A 16,780-nucleotide genomic window follows, 5' to 3' on the forward strand; every position below is an offset into this window, starting at 1 on the left:
GTATAAACCTTATACTAGATTAATAGAAAACGGCAAAGTTTATTTTATTTGTTTGTGAAACCTCCGTGTAACCTTTCGTCGAAAATTATCCGCTAGCCAAGCCAGACGGATAGGTATTTATGAGTTTATTTGCAAAGTTTTACGACACTGAACTCACACACACATACATATACGCATATAAAAACACACGTGCGCTTGCATAACTTCATTTTGCAAAGATCCAAAAGGTATTGTGTGCCCGTGCGTCAATGCTAACACCATCACCACAACCACAGACCCGTTGCCTGATATGTCTCATTACAGACAAACTTTATTCGACACCGACCACGATGTAGTTTATTCTAAACCAAATTATTTAAGTTTTTCTTATTTTTGCACAAAACACGTCTCAGCCGTGGCTCCAGGGATATAAGGTCCTTAAAAATGTTTTTCCATCATTTCACGTTCAAACTACAAACGATCCTAATATCCATTTCCTTTACCTTTGAAAGTCTTTGCACAAGATAATGAGGGTCTTCAATTGTGCACCACTACGACATATATGTATAATATAATATTATGTAAAAAAATTGTACGGATGAAGTTGTTAAATACGTATTTTAAAACATTCATTTTTTTTTTATCTGATTCATTTGTGTAGACATTTATATATTATTTTTATACTCGACATATATTTGTCATTATTTTGAAACCAAAAATGATATCTTGTATAATATAATATGTGTTCACATTTTTAGTTTTACAGAATTTATGTTATCGCGTATGTATATTTTTTTTAAAATAATTGTTGTGCAATTAAAAATATGATTTAACGAAAGAATGGTGTTTAATTTTTGGGATAATTTATTATATTTTACTAGCAGACCCGGCGAACTCCGTTTCGCCACCAGATTCGTTTTATGTAACATTTCGTTTGGTGATTAAAAGATAAAGAAAAAAAATTTTTTTTGTTATATATTTGAAAAGGAAAATATTTATTTCATTTCACAACAGTAATAAATTCATTTCAATTACCTACTAAAATGAAGTGTTATTTAATTGTTTCATTGTAGTGCTCTTTGGTAAACCACATTTTTTGTTTTTTGGTCTGACGTTAACACAAACAAAGCGGATGGTTTCCCAACTCGTGAACACGCAACGTATAACTGTCCATGTGAAAAACAATGATTTTCCAAATTTATCCCGCAAACACTAAGCGATTGGCCTTGCGACTTATTAATTGTCATTGCGAACGCAAGGCGAACTGGGAATTGCAATCGTTTGAAGTCAAACGGAAGATCAGTCGGAATCATTGGTATTCGAGGAATACATACATTTTCACCTGCGTACTTTCCGTTAATAATGGTTGCCTCAATTAAATTCGGCATAAGTCTCTTTACCGAAAGTCGAGTACCGTTGCAAAGTCGCGGTGGATTCAAATTACGCAGTATCAAAATAACTGTACCAACTTTCAGTTGCAAGTTATGTGGTGGAAATCCTGGTATCTCCAGAGAGTTCAAAAACTCCGTTGGATAATTTACTACATCATCGGGATTTGTTATTGAATCAACGGATTTGTATGTCACCAAATCGCCAGCAATTTTTGATTGAATGGTGAAATTCAGTGCGTGGACATCATTATTCTTTGCTGCAAGAATTGCTCGTTGACTTAACCAAGCATAATTCTTATAATTCTCACTAATGTTTGGGAAAACATTTTCAATAAGAACTAATTGAGTGTCTACAAATCGGCAAAAGTCGTTGGTAAGAGTAATTAATCCAGATGTCGCATCAACTGGGACTTTTCCATTTCCAAGATCTAACAATTGTTTGGAAAATTGTGCAGCACTTTGATCATTTTGAAGTTGAACTCTCATATTAGTGGTTAGCGATAATGTTTTTACGTTATTCCATAAAGGTGATGCCTTTAGGCAAGCATTCAATTCATCTGCAGGCGTTCCACGGGGAACTACTGGCAACGTCTGCCTGAAATCGCCTGCCAACAATATCATCAAGCCGCCAAAGATGTTGTTATTTCTCCGAAGATCCTTCAGTGTGAAGTTAAGTGCTTCAAGTGATTTCTTATGTGCCATTGTGCACTCATCCCAAACAATGAGCTTGCATTGCATTAACAATTTTCCAATTGCACTGGATCGGGAAATATTGCACGTTGGAGTATCAATTGTGTTTAAATTGAGTGGCAACTTAAGCGCAGAATGTGCAGTACGACCGCCATCTAGAAGAGTCGCCGCAATTCCAGATGATGCTAACGCCAAAGCTATGTCACATCTTGATCGAATAGTGGCCAAAATCAATGAAATGACAAATGTTTTCCCTGTTCCTCCAGGTGCATCCAGGAAGAATAGACCACCAGTATTATTGTCCACCGCTTGCATTAATGTTTTGTATACTTGTTTTTGCTGTTCATTCAGCAACGGAACATTATTTCTAACGAATTCCTGCAATGTATCAACATTGTATTGCAGCTCTCGATTTAATTCTTGGTTGAATGCATCGTGCATCGATCGATTTGGCGCAATCATTCCTACTTCAATCAGTAGCTTGTTTGCAATAGTCAAGCATTGATCCTCAATCAGAATCAATCCTTCATTGTAGATTTCATCGGTTATTTGGATGTCAGGATTATTCGTTTGAATACGCAAGCGATGCAAGATATCTTCACATATGGCGTCTTTGTATTTGTTCCATAACTGAATTGGTTGTGAAGGAAAACATGTGGTGATGATAATTGCGAACAGCGTTCGTATTTGGTACGCATTTGATGAAACAACTGAATCTGCAAGTGTTAAATCCCAATGAGAATCGTTCTCCAGCAAACCCAATAGTTGACATGCTTCTCGATATGTTTGGCATTGGTGGCCATTCACAGTTTTCAAATGCGCAAATGATTTCGGTCCACGTACATTTACTAACAGCAGTCGCAAATAAAAACATTCATCGTTTCTAGGATGAACAGTGTACATACGACCTAGTGCATCAGTTGAAAACACCTGTGGCCAGTCTGGAACTGGGGTTCCTTGTTTGCGACGTTGGAATTTCTTTGTTGATTGATTCCAAGTGTAATACTTGGGCATTTCAACGTACATCAGCGTCGCTGCGAATGGATCTGCTTCACACATTGCAAAGAAGCTAGTCAATGTTGTCGATGGTGGTCTCTCAGCTCGTTGTGCCGCATTAGCCTCAGTGAAGTAAACTCTTTGGCCATTTTCCAAATGCACTGCTAAATGTACAACTGTGGGATATCTTTCATGAATTTGAAATGACAATAATCGCCACAGTGCTTCATTAGTACTGACGTATCTGCCCATTTGGAAGTTGCTGATTTCGTCATTCACATTTTCCGACGCAATACCAAACACAGCCATGTCGCTGCCTTTTGTGACGTACTTGCACAAATATTTGATTGATTTGGCCGAATGACAACTCTCAACGTTTGCATGTGTTTCGAAAATTCGTGATAGCAGCGGGCAATATGGTACAATGAATTCATTTCCGATCTCAATCTCTTGATTTTGAACTTTAACTTTGATAGTTCGACCGTTATCTTCTTTTGAACGCCGACGATAAACTGGATATCCATCGTTCCCTGTGACTGTTTCAGCAACTAACGGTCGCGGATATCGTTTTGTGCACTTTCCATCAGCCATGCAAGGCGATAATGGATTTAATGCACCGCACGGTCCATGCACCATCTGTGTCGTCACAATGTCGTGTAGACGGGGATCAGTGACTGGATCAGGAATTTCAGCTGATATGATGTCATCCACTTCATTTGAATGTAATTTGTTCAGCAACCAAATTAGGATATGAGCATGCGGTAGTCCACGCTTCTGCCATTCCACCGAGTACATATAACAACGTGTGTCACCAAAAACTCGATACTTAGTAAGCACATCCATCATAACCTTGAGTTTTTGCTGAAATACTCTGGCGATTATGTCATGGCGATCTTGCGGTTTTTGACCCGGTTCCAACTCGCGTTCAATTTCCGTCCACTTCGGATTGCATGTGACCGTAATAAATAAATCCGGAGTTCCATAATTTCGCACGTACGTCATAGCGTCTTGAGCGTATTCGTGCATGTGGCGTGGGCTTCCGATATAAGTTGATGGGAGAATCGTCAGTCGTCCAATATTCTGAACATCACCATCTGAATGAATAGCATCACGCAAGTGTATATAGTCCTCAGATCGTAGCTTTGGCTGATTGAATCTGATGAACGCTAAACGTTCGGTCTCGACTTTGACATACATGTCAACAGCGAATTGCTGGAATAGCCGACCGCACTTCAGAATGACATTCTCCTCATGTGTACGAATCATCATACGATACGCATAGTAATTCATTGCGCTTAGATTTTTATTATTCGTTGATACTCCTGAAAATGCAAAATTAAATGAATTGTTAATGGAAACCAATAGAAGTAATAATGGAAATAATTAGTGTGTGAATATTGTACCTGTAATTGGATCGACCATCTTCAACGTGATGTCGTATCCGTCTTGCCCTTGCCAATAAATGATTGGATATTGTAACGCATCGTACAAACGATGTGTCTCGTTTACACGATGCATGATATTGCTTCTTCGCTGAACGACAATGTCTCGTGATTTAGTTGGATCGCCAACAATAATTGCAGCAACATCATTATCGGTGGGTGCATTGAATCTTCGCACATGTTCACCTGTCGGAGTACAATCCGCTCTTATGACAAATTTGTGCGTATCCGATGGCATTCGTTCCAATGCTCTTTTGAACATATTAACCACAGCATTATTAGCGTGAAAAAATGCTTGCAACTGTTCAATAATTCGTCTCTTTAACTGTTGTGCTCCCTGTATATTGCACCGCACGTTCAGCTGATCCACCATCGACGAAATGAAATATATTTGCAGAAATTGATGCGGTTCATCTGGTGTTGGCACCATTGAACCATGCAAATGATATATTTGACCTTGTATCTGTAATTGCAAATAATCATTAAAATTTGTTCATGAATACATTGTAAATCGTGTGATGGTGTAGTGTGTGTATGAAGTTGTTATGTGTTGCAATTATGTGTTGGTTATGTGTGTTGTATCTTTTACCTTGCAAGTCGGCATGAAGCCGCCTTCTCGAATGATATTAGCTCCAAAGGAAGTCATGCGAAAGCAGTTATTGTATTCAAGGATGTGTTGAAGAAAATGGCTGGAATCGGGATCACTTCCATCAAACAATGTTTTCAGTGGCTGTGGTGGTGTAAGTAATGGATCCAGTTTGACTTTTCCACTTGCGCAGCACAATCCAACCGTTTCTCTTTTGAACTTTACCGCATTGCAATATCGGCATATAGTCGTCATTCGTCCAATATCCAAATTTTCATCATCACTGTAGTTCGCAGTGGGATCATATTGGAATGCCAAGCGATTGTATGATGCCAATGATCTTCGTGTGCTCACGCGATGTCTCAATCGGTCATTTTCTCTTATTATATTTTGTCTTTCTTCTCTTAAGTTCCTTGAATAGACTTGTTGCTGGCTTGCATGTCTTGTGCGGCGGCCGATGTTCGCACGTCGTTCTCTAGGCATTTTGGACTATGGACATAGTGTTGAATTTAACTTCAAATGCACGATCCATATAATTTACAATAAATGAAATTAACTGAACAGAGAATAATGATATCTGTCACACACTTTATCACGCACCGTTGCTATTGGTTTGAAGTACATGCTATGTATAATAGATGGCGCTGTATGTGAAAAACGATTTCCCCACTTTTCTGTTGAATTTTTCCTGAATTTTCCAGAATTTTCTTTGCTATAAACCTCACGGAGCCCAAGACCTTTCCAACGAATGCAAAACCGTGGAAATCGGTTCGTGCGTTCTGGAGTTATAGCGTCAGGGAGGAAAACCGGACTTATTTTTATATAATAGATAATGTCAGTATTAAATAATCTCAACAAGCACAAATAAACTTTTTTTCATGCGATTAATATAGTTTTTATATAAAGCCACGATTTTATTAATGGTTTTATATTTTTTTTTACCTAAATTCATACAGTTAAAATAAAAAAATAATAATAATTTAATGATGTTGATTTAAATTATTTGATAATATTTATTTGACTTAAATTAATTTTTATAACACTGCATATTATTACGCTTTGGCGAATTTAAGGTGATGAATAATTTTCTAATTTACTAAAATACTCCAATCAGACGTTTATTCAAAATACTAAAATTCCGAAACAATAAAATGAAATTACAATTAAACCTAATGGTTTAACACTTAATTTGATATTTTTCTCTGGTGTAATTATTATATATGTGATATTATGCAGTCTTTGCTCTGTGGATTATAATCTATTTATAAACTATATAATTTAGCTATAAAAAACAACAAAAACTAATATAATATATAAAAATATGAAATGTATTAACATGATATAATAATTGTATTATTATAATTTATATTTTATAATATTATAAAAAATTATAATAAAAAATGTTTTCTATACAATGATGTACCTATATTGCCTATACAATGAGCCGTAAAGAATAGTTAATAACCGATAGAGTGAATGACGGTACGAAATCTTTTTCCGTTTACATCAGACCAATGTGGTATCTACAGATTACTATTGTTTTAATTTAAAGTTGATAATTAGTTATTAGATCCATGCAAGATTATTCAAAGCTAAATCGGCTAACTGAATTATAGTGTATTTATTAAACTTTCAGAAATTAGAATTCCATAATCGTAAAATACAATACAATTAGTTTTTAATTTGGTGCAAAATATTTATATATATATTATATAAAACAGTGAAAGTTATGCATGTATTATTACTTTTTATAATATTATGTACTTGCTTCATTTAAACTTTTTTTTAACAACGATCCAATTGCACTTGTATTGTTTTATGAATAATTTACAACTCTTACCTTTTTGTGTATGTAATATGTTAATATGAAATAAAAAATTGAATATTTTATGTAAACATTTAATTTAAAATAGTATGTTCATTGCTCATTGTTTAGTGTAACTTCTCATAGAATTTTTAAATTATTTTATTTCAAAAATTTAATAATAATACTCACAGCATATTATTTTGTAAATTTTGAATTTATTTACAAAATTAAATTATTATTTCATATTTGACTTACAATTTAGGAATACATTTTTTAACATATAAACTATTTGTAGTTTTGTTTAAATCAATATTTAAAATGTCTTTAACTCGAATTTGAGTCACATGCGTGATAATAATTCTTTAATTTATAATTCCGATTTGATTTTATCGGTTTGATAATATTATTATAAATACATATTGATAATAATAGTCTAATAAATTGCATGGATATAGTTTTGAAATCATGTTATATGGCCATATAAAATAAATTATTATAATTGCCAACAAAACATAATAACTTTTGAGTTTTTTTAGTTTTCCCGCATACTGTACTAAAACAAAATTACCCAACGTAGTCTGTGCACCACGCCATAGAATGTTTTAAATTTTAATAAACCGATCAGTGAGATTCTTCATAAGTGCTTATGCGATATCCATGCCCATTTCTTTCGAACGATTATCATAAACGGGCTGCGACTTATATTATTGTGTGTATATTGTTCTACTTGTAGACGTTCAAATATTGTAATATGCGTGCGCGTTAATTTAATATCCCGTCAGCGGAATATAAATAAGGAAAGAAAAAAATAATAATAAGTACTTGTTCGGTTCAACACGCACACGGCACTATACATATTTTATTTTTATTATTATATAGTCAAAACGGAAAACACTGAGAATTTTTTTTATTAGTGCACAGGAGATTCACCCCCTTTTCTTGGACTACGGAACACTTCAAAGGCTGCGTCACACTCGTGTAAAAAGGTGGGTGACATTTGTTGAAGTGACCCTGCAGCCGCGCCGGTGTGAGGAGGGGGTTGGACTGAGACGACTTTTTTGCGTGCCTGGATACGCGAAACGATTCACAGACGGACGTACCTACACCTATATGTACGTGGTTCTCGTTAGAGCACTCGAACTCCCGGCGCGCCACACGGTGTCTATCTGCAACCGCACACCGAGTACTAGGTTAGAATTTCCACCTCCCTCCCGGAAAGAGCACGAAATAATATTATATATATATATATATATATATAGTGTGTGTGTGTATAAGATATATACTCACACTGACGTTTTCCACTTCCGAAAAAAACAGTCTTCAGACAATAGTACTTTCCTACCGACATACTGCTGCACTGGAGTGCTTGTTTTGTTTTCGATGGCGTTTGAAATAAAAAAAAAAAAAAAAGCGCGACGCGTACGCTTATATATACACTGTCGCACGTTTTTATTTTTAAACAATACCGCAGTCGGTCGGGAACTTACGCATCACGTTTTCGTTTCCCCGCGCGTACGTGTATATTATACTCGATTGAGTCGATATCGGGTAGTTACTGTTATAAACGAGAGTATAGCATTTGCATCGAACGATTGTTTAACATATTATTGTTTAAACGAAATTATATTTGTTAAATTCCGATTGGAGCTCAGCAATAATTATGTTTTGTTTTAAAACGTTATGTCTGCGATCAGTTGATACTACTACAGGTGGAGCGACTCGATTAAAATCGTTCTTAAAACCCTTTTCCCGGTAACTAATCGGTTAATATAGTTTGTGTATAATTTATATTAATTGTTGATTTCCTCAAGTTTCCGTTAAATGCGTAATAAAAGTCTTAAAACGTGAAAGTATGTTCGAATTTACGACACCTCCGTTTTGTCATGAAATATATTTTGTTTTATTTGTCGTAATAATTTACAAAATACCAATGCCAGAAAATGGAAAATGTCACCAGTTATTTATTATGGTGATATACTTCTAGAAATATATTTTGAATAGAATTAAATAATACTTATGGTAGTACCTAATTTAAAGTATTTAAAATATTTTTACGTTATTTTGTCATGGAATATTCAACTAAAATTCTTATCATTACAACTTGACTAAACCATTTCAAATACACTATATACTTATAATATGTTATTAACGTAATTAAAATTTAATATATTTTAGCGACACCATTTCTATTATTCTTAACGTATTATTGAATATAGCAAAGTTTTGTAGGTGACAATTAAAGAGAACAAATCGGAGAACAAATAAATAATAATAATATGACGATGATACTTTTTATTCTATTAGCGTATTATTCGTATTGACATTTATTATTTTTAGTAATTTTTTATCACTTTTTATGTAATTTATAAAATGGTTTATATGTTGTTTTATACGGTTTTGTTTTTATTTTAAATAACAGTAAACCAAGAAAGTACTAGCAAATGTTGTTACATCAAATGTGACCGGATATATTAAGTAAAATTTAGCAAAATTTAAAAAAATAAATAAATCTTCAAATTTGTCAATGATTTGATCTATCTTACTATTTTGGTTTCTAAGATATACATTTTAAACAATTTATCTATACATATTTAAGTATTTAAAATTAAAAAAATTGTACATAAAACTTTTTCTTTTTCTGACATGTTTATTATTGATACATAAAATCCAATTTTACACCTCTATCGTGATCATTTTTTTTTTTTACAAAATAATAATTACAATATTGCAATTATTCACTGATTTTTTTTTGTTTTTGAAATTTTCATAAGTATTTAATATATATATATATATATATCAGATATTAAATCTGATTCAATACAAATTCACATAATTGTAATTGTTTAGTTACCGGAATATACGTAATAAATATTACCTTTGTTATATGCACATAGTTGGGTGATTGAGACGAGTTTTAATATCGAAATTTACAATCTTTATGCAATTTTTATAATTTATATTATATACAATAAGCAAATAGTAATTTACAATAATTGGACGTCATATGATGAGAAAGGAAAAAGCATCAACTAATATTAGTTCAACAATTTTACTATTTATTTTTTAGTGACACAACTTAATGGATTTTTTTACAGGAGTTCTAATATATTATATTCAGAATTTTACTTATTAAATTGTATAATATGACAAAATATGGATACGTGGTAAATTATTGACCGATTAATACCAAAACGAGGGTACTCGAGACGATTTTAATAATAAATTAAATGAAAGTATTAGTGACAATTTAATATATATATATTAAAATAATATTATATTTTATTTTATCGATAGCCTAGTATATAAATATAAGGACCATGCGATGAAACAAAACTACTTAGGTATACGTGTATAAAGTGACCCGAATGTTAGGTATATTATTACTATAAATTCAATAAAATAATCAAAAACTGTGAAACTCGAAGATATTACCGAGCCAAACTTAACGCCACTCACGTTGGATATAGTACATAAATAGAATATTTTACATTTATTATCATGAAATATAAATACAAACCTAACCTGGTGATTCACACCACTGCACTAGCACACTGCACACACACCAAATATTGATTAACACGTTCAAATGTTCGTCTTTGTATGTAATAACCACAATTTTTTTTTTTTTTTTTTTTTTTAGACAGCAACAGAATTCACACAAAGTAGTTTGTACAAATAAAATTATTGTTCAAACATTCACTTACATGATCATATAATTGCGAAAATCAAATTTATACAAGCCAGTTTCCGCAAATAAAACTAAATGTGTACCTAAACCCAAATATTTATATGTGTTACGACTAATTTACAAAGATTTTACTTGGAATTTCAAGACCAAAGCAATTTATGAATAAAAAAAGTGTACTAGAGACGAGTGGAATTGTCGCCATACGATATAATTCTGTAAGGAACCCGTGAATAAAAAACATACAATAATGTGTATCCTACCTTTACAAATCGTCAGAAAACGGGTGGCACGTTTCGTCGAACTGGACGTGGTTCGGTCTAGACTGGTATCTGAATTTCGTTATTAAATTAAACTAGAATTACTTTACGGCACTATATTAAGTTATATCTATTTATATGCACTTACCGCTGACAACGGGAAAAGTTCAAAAACGGTTCGATATAAAATCTTTGTAGGTGGTAACCGTTGTTATATGATTAATGATAAATGAAAAAATCGCGGTTAACCACTTAATACGAGTAGTATTATATACATACACTATGCAGGTTATACGTACGACAGTCGCTGGAACCATGTGTTATACGGTGCGGTGTTATATTATAACCCCACTAAGTTCAGAATTCATGGGCCTAAGCATTCAGAAAGTTAGCATAAAAACCCGGTTTTTAATAAAAAAAAAAAATGTTGGAAATCCTCTATCTGTACAATTTTGAATTATATAAATAAATAAAATTAGTTTAAATATTATTTCTTTTTTTCATTATAATTATTATTATTATTGTATTTTAAAGTAAGTTACTATTCCATGTAATTAATAAGTATTTTATGCGTTCAATTTTGAAGAGGTGACTACCAACTATTATATAGTTGTTACTTGTTAACGGTTATTTTCCGTTGACAGTATTGACTGTTTTTTCTGAATCTGTCTCTAAAGACCGATTCATAATCACATCATTTTCACGTGTTTTTTTTTTGTGTTTGGTTTACGCATCCGTGACTATGTACTGCGTTTAACAGTTCACCGTAATTTCAATCTATAACCAATGCTTTTCACGTCGTATTTTTCAAGTGCAATGTGCCAATGGATATTACCGATGTTTGGTAAGTTCCTATTCTTACATGTATTAGATATTTTCTATATACTCTATACTTATCTTAAATATATATGTGCTATGAAATAGTGAAACAAACCATTTTGTTGCAGAGTTTATTAAATTTAACGTTAAAAATGGATTAAAGACTTTTGCGTACAACTAAAAACCAAACAAATTTTAACCACACTAACTACATTTAAATACCACTCCTGTCCTAAGTCTGAATAAAGTGGGAAGAAAATTCATTTTGAAACTAATATTTTTGGATGTAAGAATTAACAAAGTTAAATTATTTTTTTTTCGAGTAGAAATTTTTTTATACATACAGTTGTAGTAATTTTTACGAAAAACTTACTTATAATTGATGATTTTTAGTTATTACCAGTTATGTATGGTGTGGGAACCTTCATTTATCCATATTTATTATCTGTTCCTTGTACTATTGTGTGGTGAAAAACGATTGTTGTGACACACGCGAGTCAAGAAATATTATTTTTAAAAGAATTTTAAATTAAATTTTGTTAGTTATCAGGTTTTAAGAAAATAAAACGCACACGCTACTTGCTATTCTGATTGTGAACAATCAATAGAAATTCTCAAATAATAATACTATAATATTTTTTTTATCACGGAAATAAGATTCAATTACAAGATTTATCTACAAAGATACATATTTTTTGCGTACACAAATGTTGTGTTATAAATCATAGTTTTAAGTAGGTAGTAGGTATGCAAATTTAAATCATCATCTAACGAATTAGCATTGTAGAACCTATATTATTATTAGTATTATTATTATATATTTAACTTGATCTGAAAAATTGACCAATAGGCCGTAAGTATATAAAGTCCTCGAGCATAGAAAAAAGGTAAATTATACGAAATAAATAGGAAGATGCTTGTAACTACGAAAAATATTGTATAATATATAATATAATATATTATGATTGAATTGTAAGCGTAGAACAAATATACGGTTGAATAATATTTACTTATTGATGTTTGTGCGAAAAAAGTATATTTTATTGTTTTGTATTTTGTTAGATGTAAAGGTCTGTTTGCATGTTAAGGTAAATCTTATTCATAGAAGAACCAGAATGGAAAAGAAAAACATAAAATAATATACCTACTGAATTTATTAAATTATTAAAACATTTTTTTTTTTACTATTCATGTAAAACGGATATCTATATTAGTCAATGTTTATTTAATTTATAAAAAAAATTAGATTTTACGATAGACTTTTACATATCATATTTGGTTTTTTATTTACATAATTTCGATATTGTTATAATATAGTAGTTAACTGGTCATAAAGTACAATATTAGTTTATATTAGAAAGAATTGCATAATGATATAGGTATTATATTTTCATTAAATTATGAAGTTATACTGTTTAACTATTTATGATATGTTTCTGATGTGAAATTATTAAATTTATTTCTACACTTAAGTAAAATAACAATAAAATTTTAGATGATTATTTAATTTTATTAATAATATATATAGTATGTTTATTCCTAAGTACGACTTTTTACTGGATAACATTTAAATTTCATCAATACTAAATTAAACTCCACCAATTGATTTTTTAATGTAAAGCTTTAGCTTTTTTCTATTAATTACTATACTTTAGACAGTGTTATATCTTATGAAAATTATGCAATTAAAGCTATATTAAAAATATTTATAATTCATACAGTTCATCATTATCGTTGGAAATTAAATAAAATATTTCTTATAAGTAAAAATCATATTGATGGAATTTACTTTTTACAAAATATGGATCTTAAAATTGACTATTTGGAAATTAGTAGAATTTACAATCCAACAATTTTTAAATACTATATATTTTTCATTAAGTTATACTGAATTTTGATGTTACTCAAATATAATTATTAAAAAAAAAAAAATAATATTTTATAAATATTAACTTTATAATAATATTATGTGGATATTAAGTAAATTTATTAATTAATTTTAAATTATAATATTAGAGTAATATTATTTAGTTAATTTAGTTACACTTAATAAGAGATTCTGAACTTAAACTTTAACTCTGCGAATAGTTTTTAGAATTAATAACTTCACTATATTATCTTAATTTATTTGTTTATTTTAGGAAAATAAAAAGAGATTATAATTCTTAAAATAAAACAAAAAAAAGTTACACTTTAAAATAACATCACAAAGTATACGATTTAATTAGCGTTTAATAAATTTTACTTAATGATACTTAGTAAAGATCTTAATATGTTATATAGCACATTTAATTTAATTTTAAATTTTAGCAATTTTAATTTTATTTAGACAATATATATGGACATTTTTCCCATGTTTGTAATTTTTTTCGATTTTTCTAACATAGCTGAAAATATATATATATATCATTCGCGCTGGTGAATTTATTACAAATTGTTAATTAATTAATAAGTTTAAATCGATTGCGCGAGAAAAATATTATAACGAATAAATTCACTATAATATTTTAAAATATTTTATTTTAAACAAATATACAATAATAATAATAATATTAATAAAAAAAAATAATTTTCAAATAATGTAAAATTTCTTAATTTTTTATTGATCGTAATCAGTTATAAGTTATAATTTATAACGCACGCGTTAACATTATATTAAGTTTCTAACAAAACGAACACTAGGAATAAAATACTATTTAATACTATTTAATACTATTTAATATTATTTTAATTTGAATATATATTATAATTGGTCTTCAAAGTCGTCTGGAATTTCACTGATTCATATAAATAATCATATTATTATAACTTATGACTCTTAGAGTAGAATATCTAATTTATCTGCTACAGTAATATTATAAAGCAATATATAAGAAGAAAAAAGTTGTCGAATTTTTTCTTTGAAAAAAAAAACTGTTTTTTTTTTGTCTTTGGCTCTTTGATCATTCTAGGTAAACCTGGTCTGCCCTGATTTCATCTCTATTTGTCCGAAAACGATTAAGGATTTGTGTTAAATGAACATATTTAATTTATAGTTTTATTTTCGATATGCGTTTCTCGTAAAAAATATGTTGGACGAAATTTTATTATTTAGAAAAAAAACTAATATTTATTATAATAATTTATTATAAATATTTTGTTTGTATTATAGCGTTTAAATTGCTTGTATAATTCATTAACCACGATTTTAAATACTTTCATACTGCATTCGTGTTTACTTGATATCGTTAGTTTATTTTACCAACAAAGTCTATTATAGTGCGAATGTCCAACAAGTCAGGGTGATATAATTTTGTTGGGAGGTTTTCAGGAGATTGTGCCAAATTCACATACTTCTATTGTGAAACGACAAAAACATTATACATGCGATAGATATAGTTATTAAGCGCAGCTCAGAATTTAAAAAACACAACGTTAATAATAAAAAAAAAATAAAAAAAAATACAATAACAGGTGTAAAAATAAAAAATAACGACGATTTTGGTGTACTTCGTGTGAGAGCGGGTGGCGGTCGCCACCACTTCCTCCCAGAAAGTACCTCTCACACCCACCCGCCGCAATAAATCTGGCTATTATTCTTCTTTCTCTTCGCCGTATCCACATGAAAGCTCGCACGCACTCGTATACGCGGGTCGAATTACACGCGGGACCTTTGAGTTACGACGTCCTAAAACGCGTGCACCAGCCTTTGCCGAGCCCGACCGCCCGCCCGCCGAGACTCGGCTGTGATACCGTTGTAATTGTTGCCAACTTTTGACGCCGGTGTGCTAATGAATAACGACTGTAAATCTTTTCCTTACACCCGCCAGCACCGACTACCGCCTAACCGCCACAGCCACCCCTACTTCCGCACCCAATCGGTAATACCAAACCCAGAGGACTGTGGACCACCACCGCCACCACCACCACTCACACCGCCGCCACCGTCGTCTTTCACCTGTCTATATATATATATATGTGTGTGTGTGTGTGTGCGTTTTTTTATACGCGTCTTTGTGCCGACTGGTAGTGGCAGTGGCGCAACCGTAACCACAGTGTATTTTTTTCGTCATTTATTTTATATATTTATATACCTGCAGTAACTTTTACGACGGTAAAACTTTCGTTTTTTGTTATTCATTTTTTCATTTTTGTATGAAACTTTGAAAATATATACGTGATGATAATAAGTTATAGATATGAGGGTGAAAAAAGATACAGGTGGAAAGAAAGAAATACATTAAAATTAAAAAAAATATTGTAAAAAAAAATTTTTTATTGTATAGAGTATAGACATTTCGAAATAAGATATAAAAAATACACCCTATAAGGTGATCAATAAGATTGATATTCTATAGGAGAACATGCATTTCAATTACACTTGTAATATACTTGCGATGTAAATATCATTATTATAGGGAGTATACTATGTTAGGCATAACGCGTAATATATCGACGAGTCCAAAAATAAAAATAAAAGCTTTCATCTGGTTTGTTTATGTTTCGTGAAACGTAATTAATGACGGTTAATTCACGGATATGAATAATAAAGACAACACTTACTAAATACTAATTATCATTTAATAGTTATTATATTTGTTTACATTTTTGTGTTATTGTATTCGTTTGGACGATTTCCTTATTGTTACTTTTGATATGACAACTATACCATGTAGAGATTCTGGCATATGCAAATTTAAATTACACTTGTGTCACTTGTGTGGAACAATTCCCATGATTATCATGGGAAATTATCACAACTTTGTTACTTCTTCAGTTTTCTTGTTTCATTAAGTACTTGTAAGTATACACTATATATGTATTATGTGTAGTAATATATAAATATAAATGTATATATATATATATATATAATATACAATATAATATTAAATTCAAGGCTCTAGGCATTATCACGAAGTTTACCTATGAATAATTAATGAAGCGCTACAAATTATTTAAATTATTATTATGATTGTTATTTTTTTTAATAAATATAATATTAGGTAGGTGAAAATGAAAAAAAAAAAATTTAGAGAGTAAATATATGCCACAGAATTTGTGAACGAATAAAAACGGCTTATTTAAAATCCATTAAAAGCCGTGGATCAAAATAGCGATAAATATAAATATAAATAACCAGCATTTT

General features: G+C 30.7%; 2 protein-coding genes across 2 annotated transcripts; both read right to left on the minus strand.

The window, feature by feature from the left end:
• Positions 1-865: 865 nt before the first annotated feature.
• Positions 866-4,644, minus strand: LOC132922047 (uncharacterized). The gene is made up of 2 exons (XM_060985351.1): positions 4,460-4,644; positions 866-4,378 (listed from the first exon to the last, which is right to left on the minus strand). Exons 1-2 carry the CDS (start codon positions 4,572-4,574, stop codon positions 1,044-1,046), a joined length of 3,450 nt encoding a protein of 1,149 aa, XP_060841334.1. The 5' UTR covers positions 4,575-4,644; the 3' UTR covers positions 866-1,043.
• A 3-nt stretch (positions 4,645-4,647) lies between these two features.
• Positions 4,648-5,907, minus strand: LOC132919074 (uncharacterized). Its single transcript, XM_060980424.1, has 3 exons — positions 5,088-5,907; positions 4,713-4,961; positions 4,648-4,668 (listed from the first exon to the last, which is right to left on the minus strand). The coding sequence occupies exons 1-3, from the start codon at positions 5,565-5,567 to the stop codon at positions 4,648-4,650; spliced, it is 750 nt and encodes a 249-aa protein (XP_060836407.1). The 5' UTR covers positions 5,568-5,907.
• Positions 5,908-16,780: the final 10,873 nt, after the last annotated feature.

This window comes from Rhopalosiphum padi, chromosome 2 (assembly GCF_020882245.1).
Source record: "Rhopalosiphum padi isolate XX-2018 chromosome 2, ASM2088224v1, whole genome shotgun sequence".
NCBI classification, from domain to species: domain Eukaryota; kingdom Metazoa; phylum Arthropoda; class Insecta; order Hemiptera; family Aphididae; genus Rhopalosiphum; species Rhopalosiphum padi.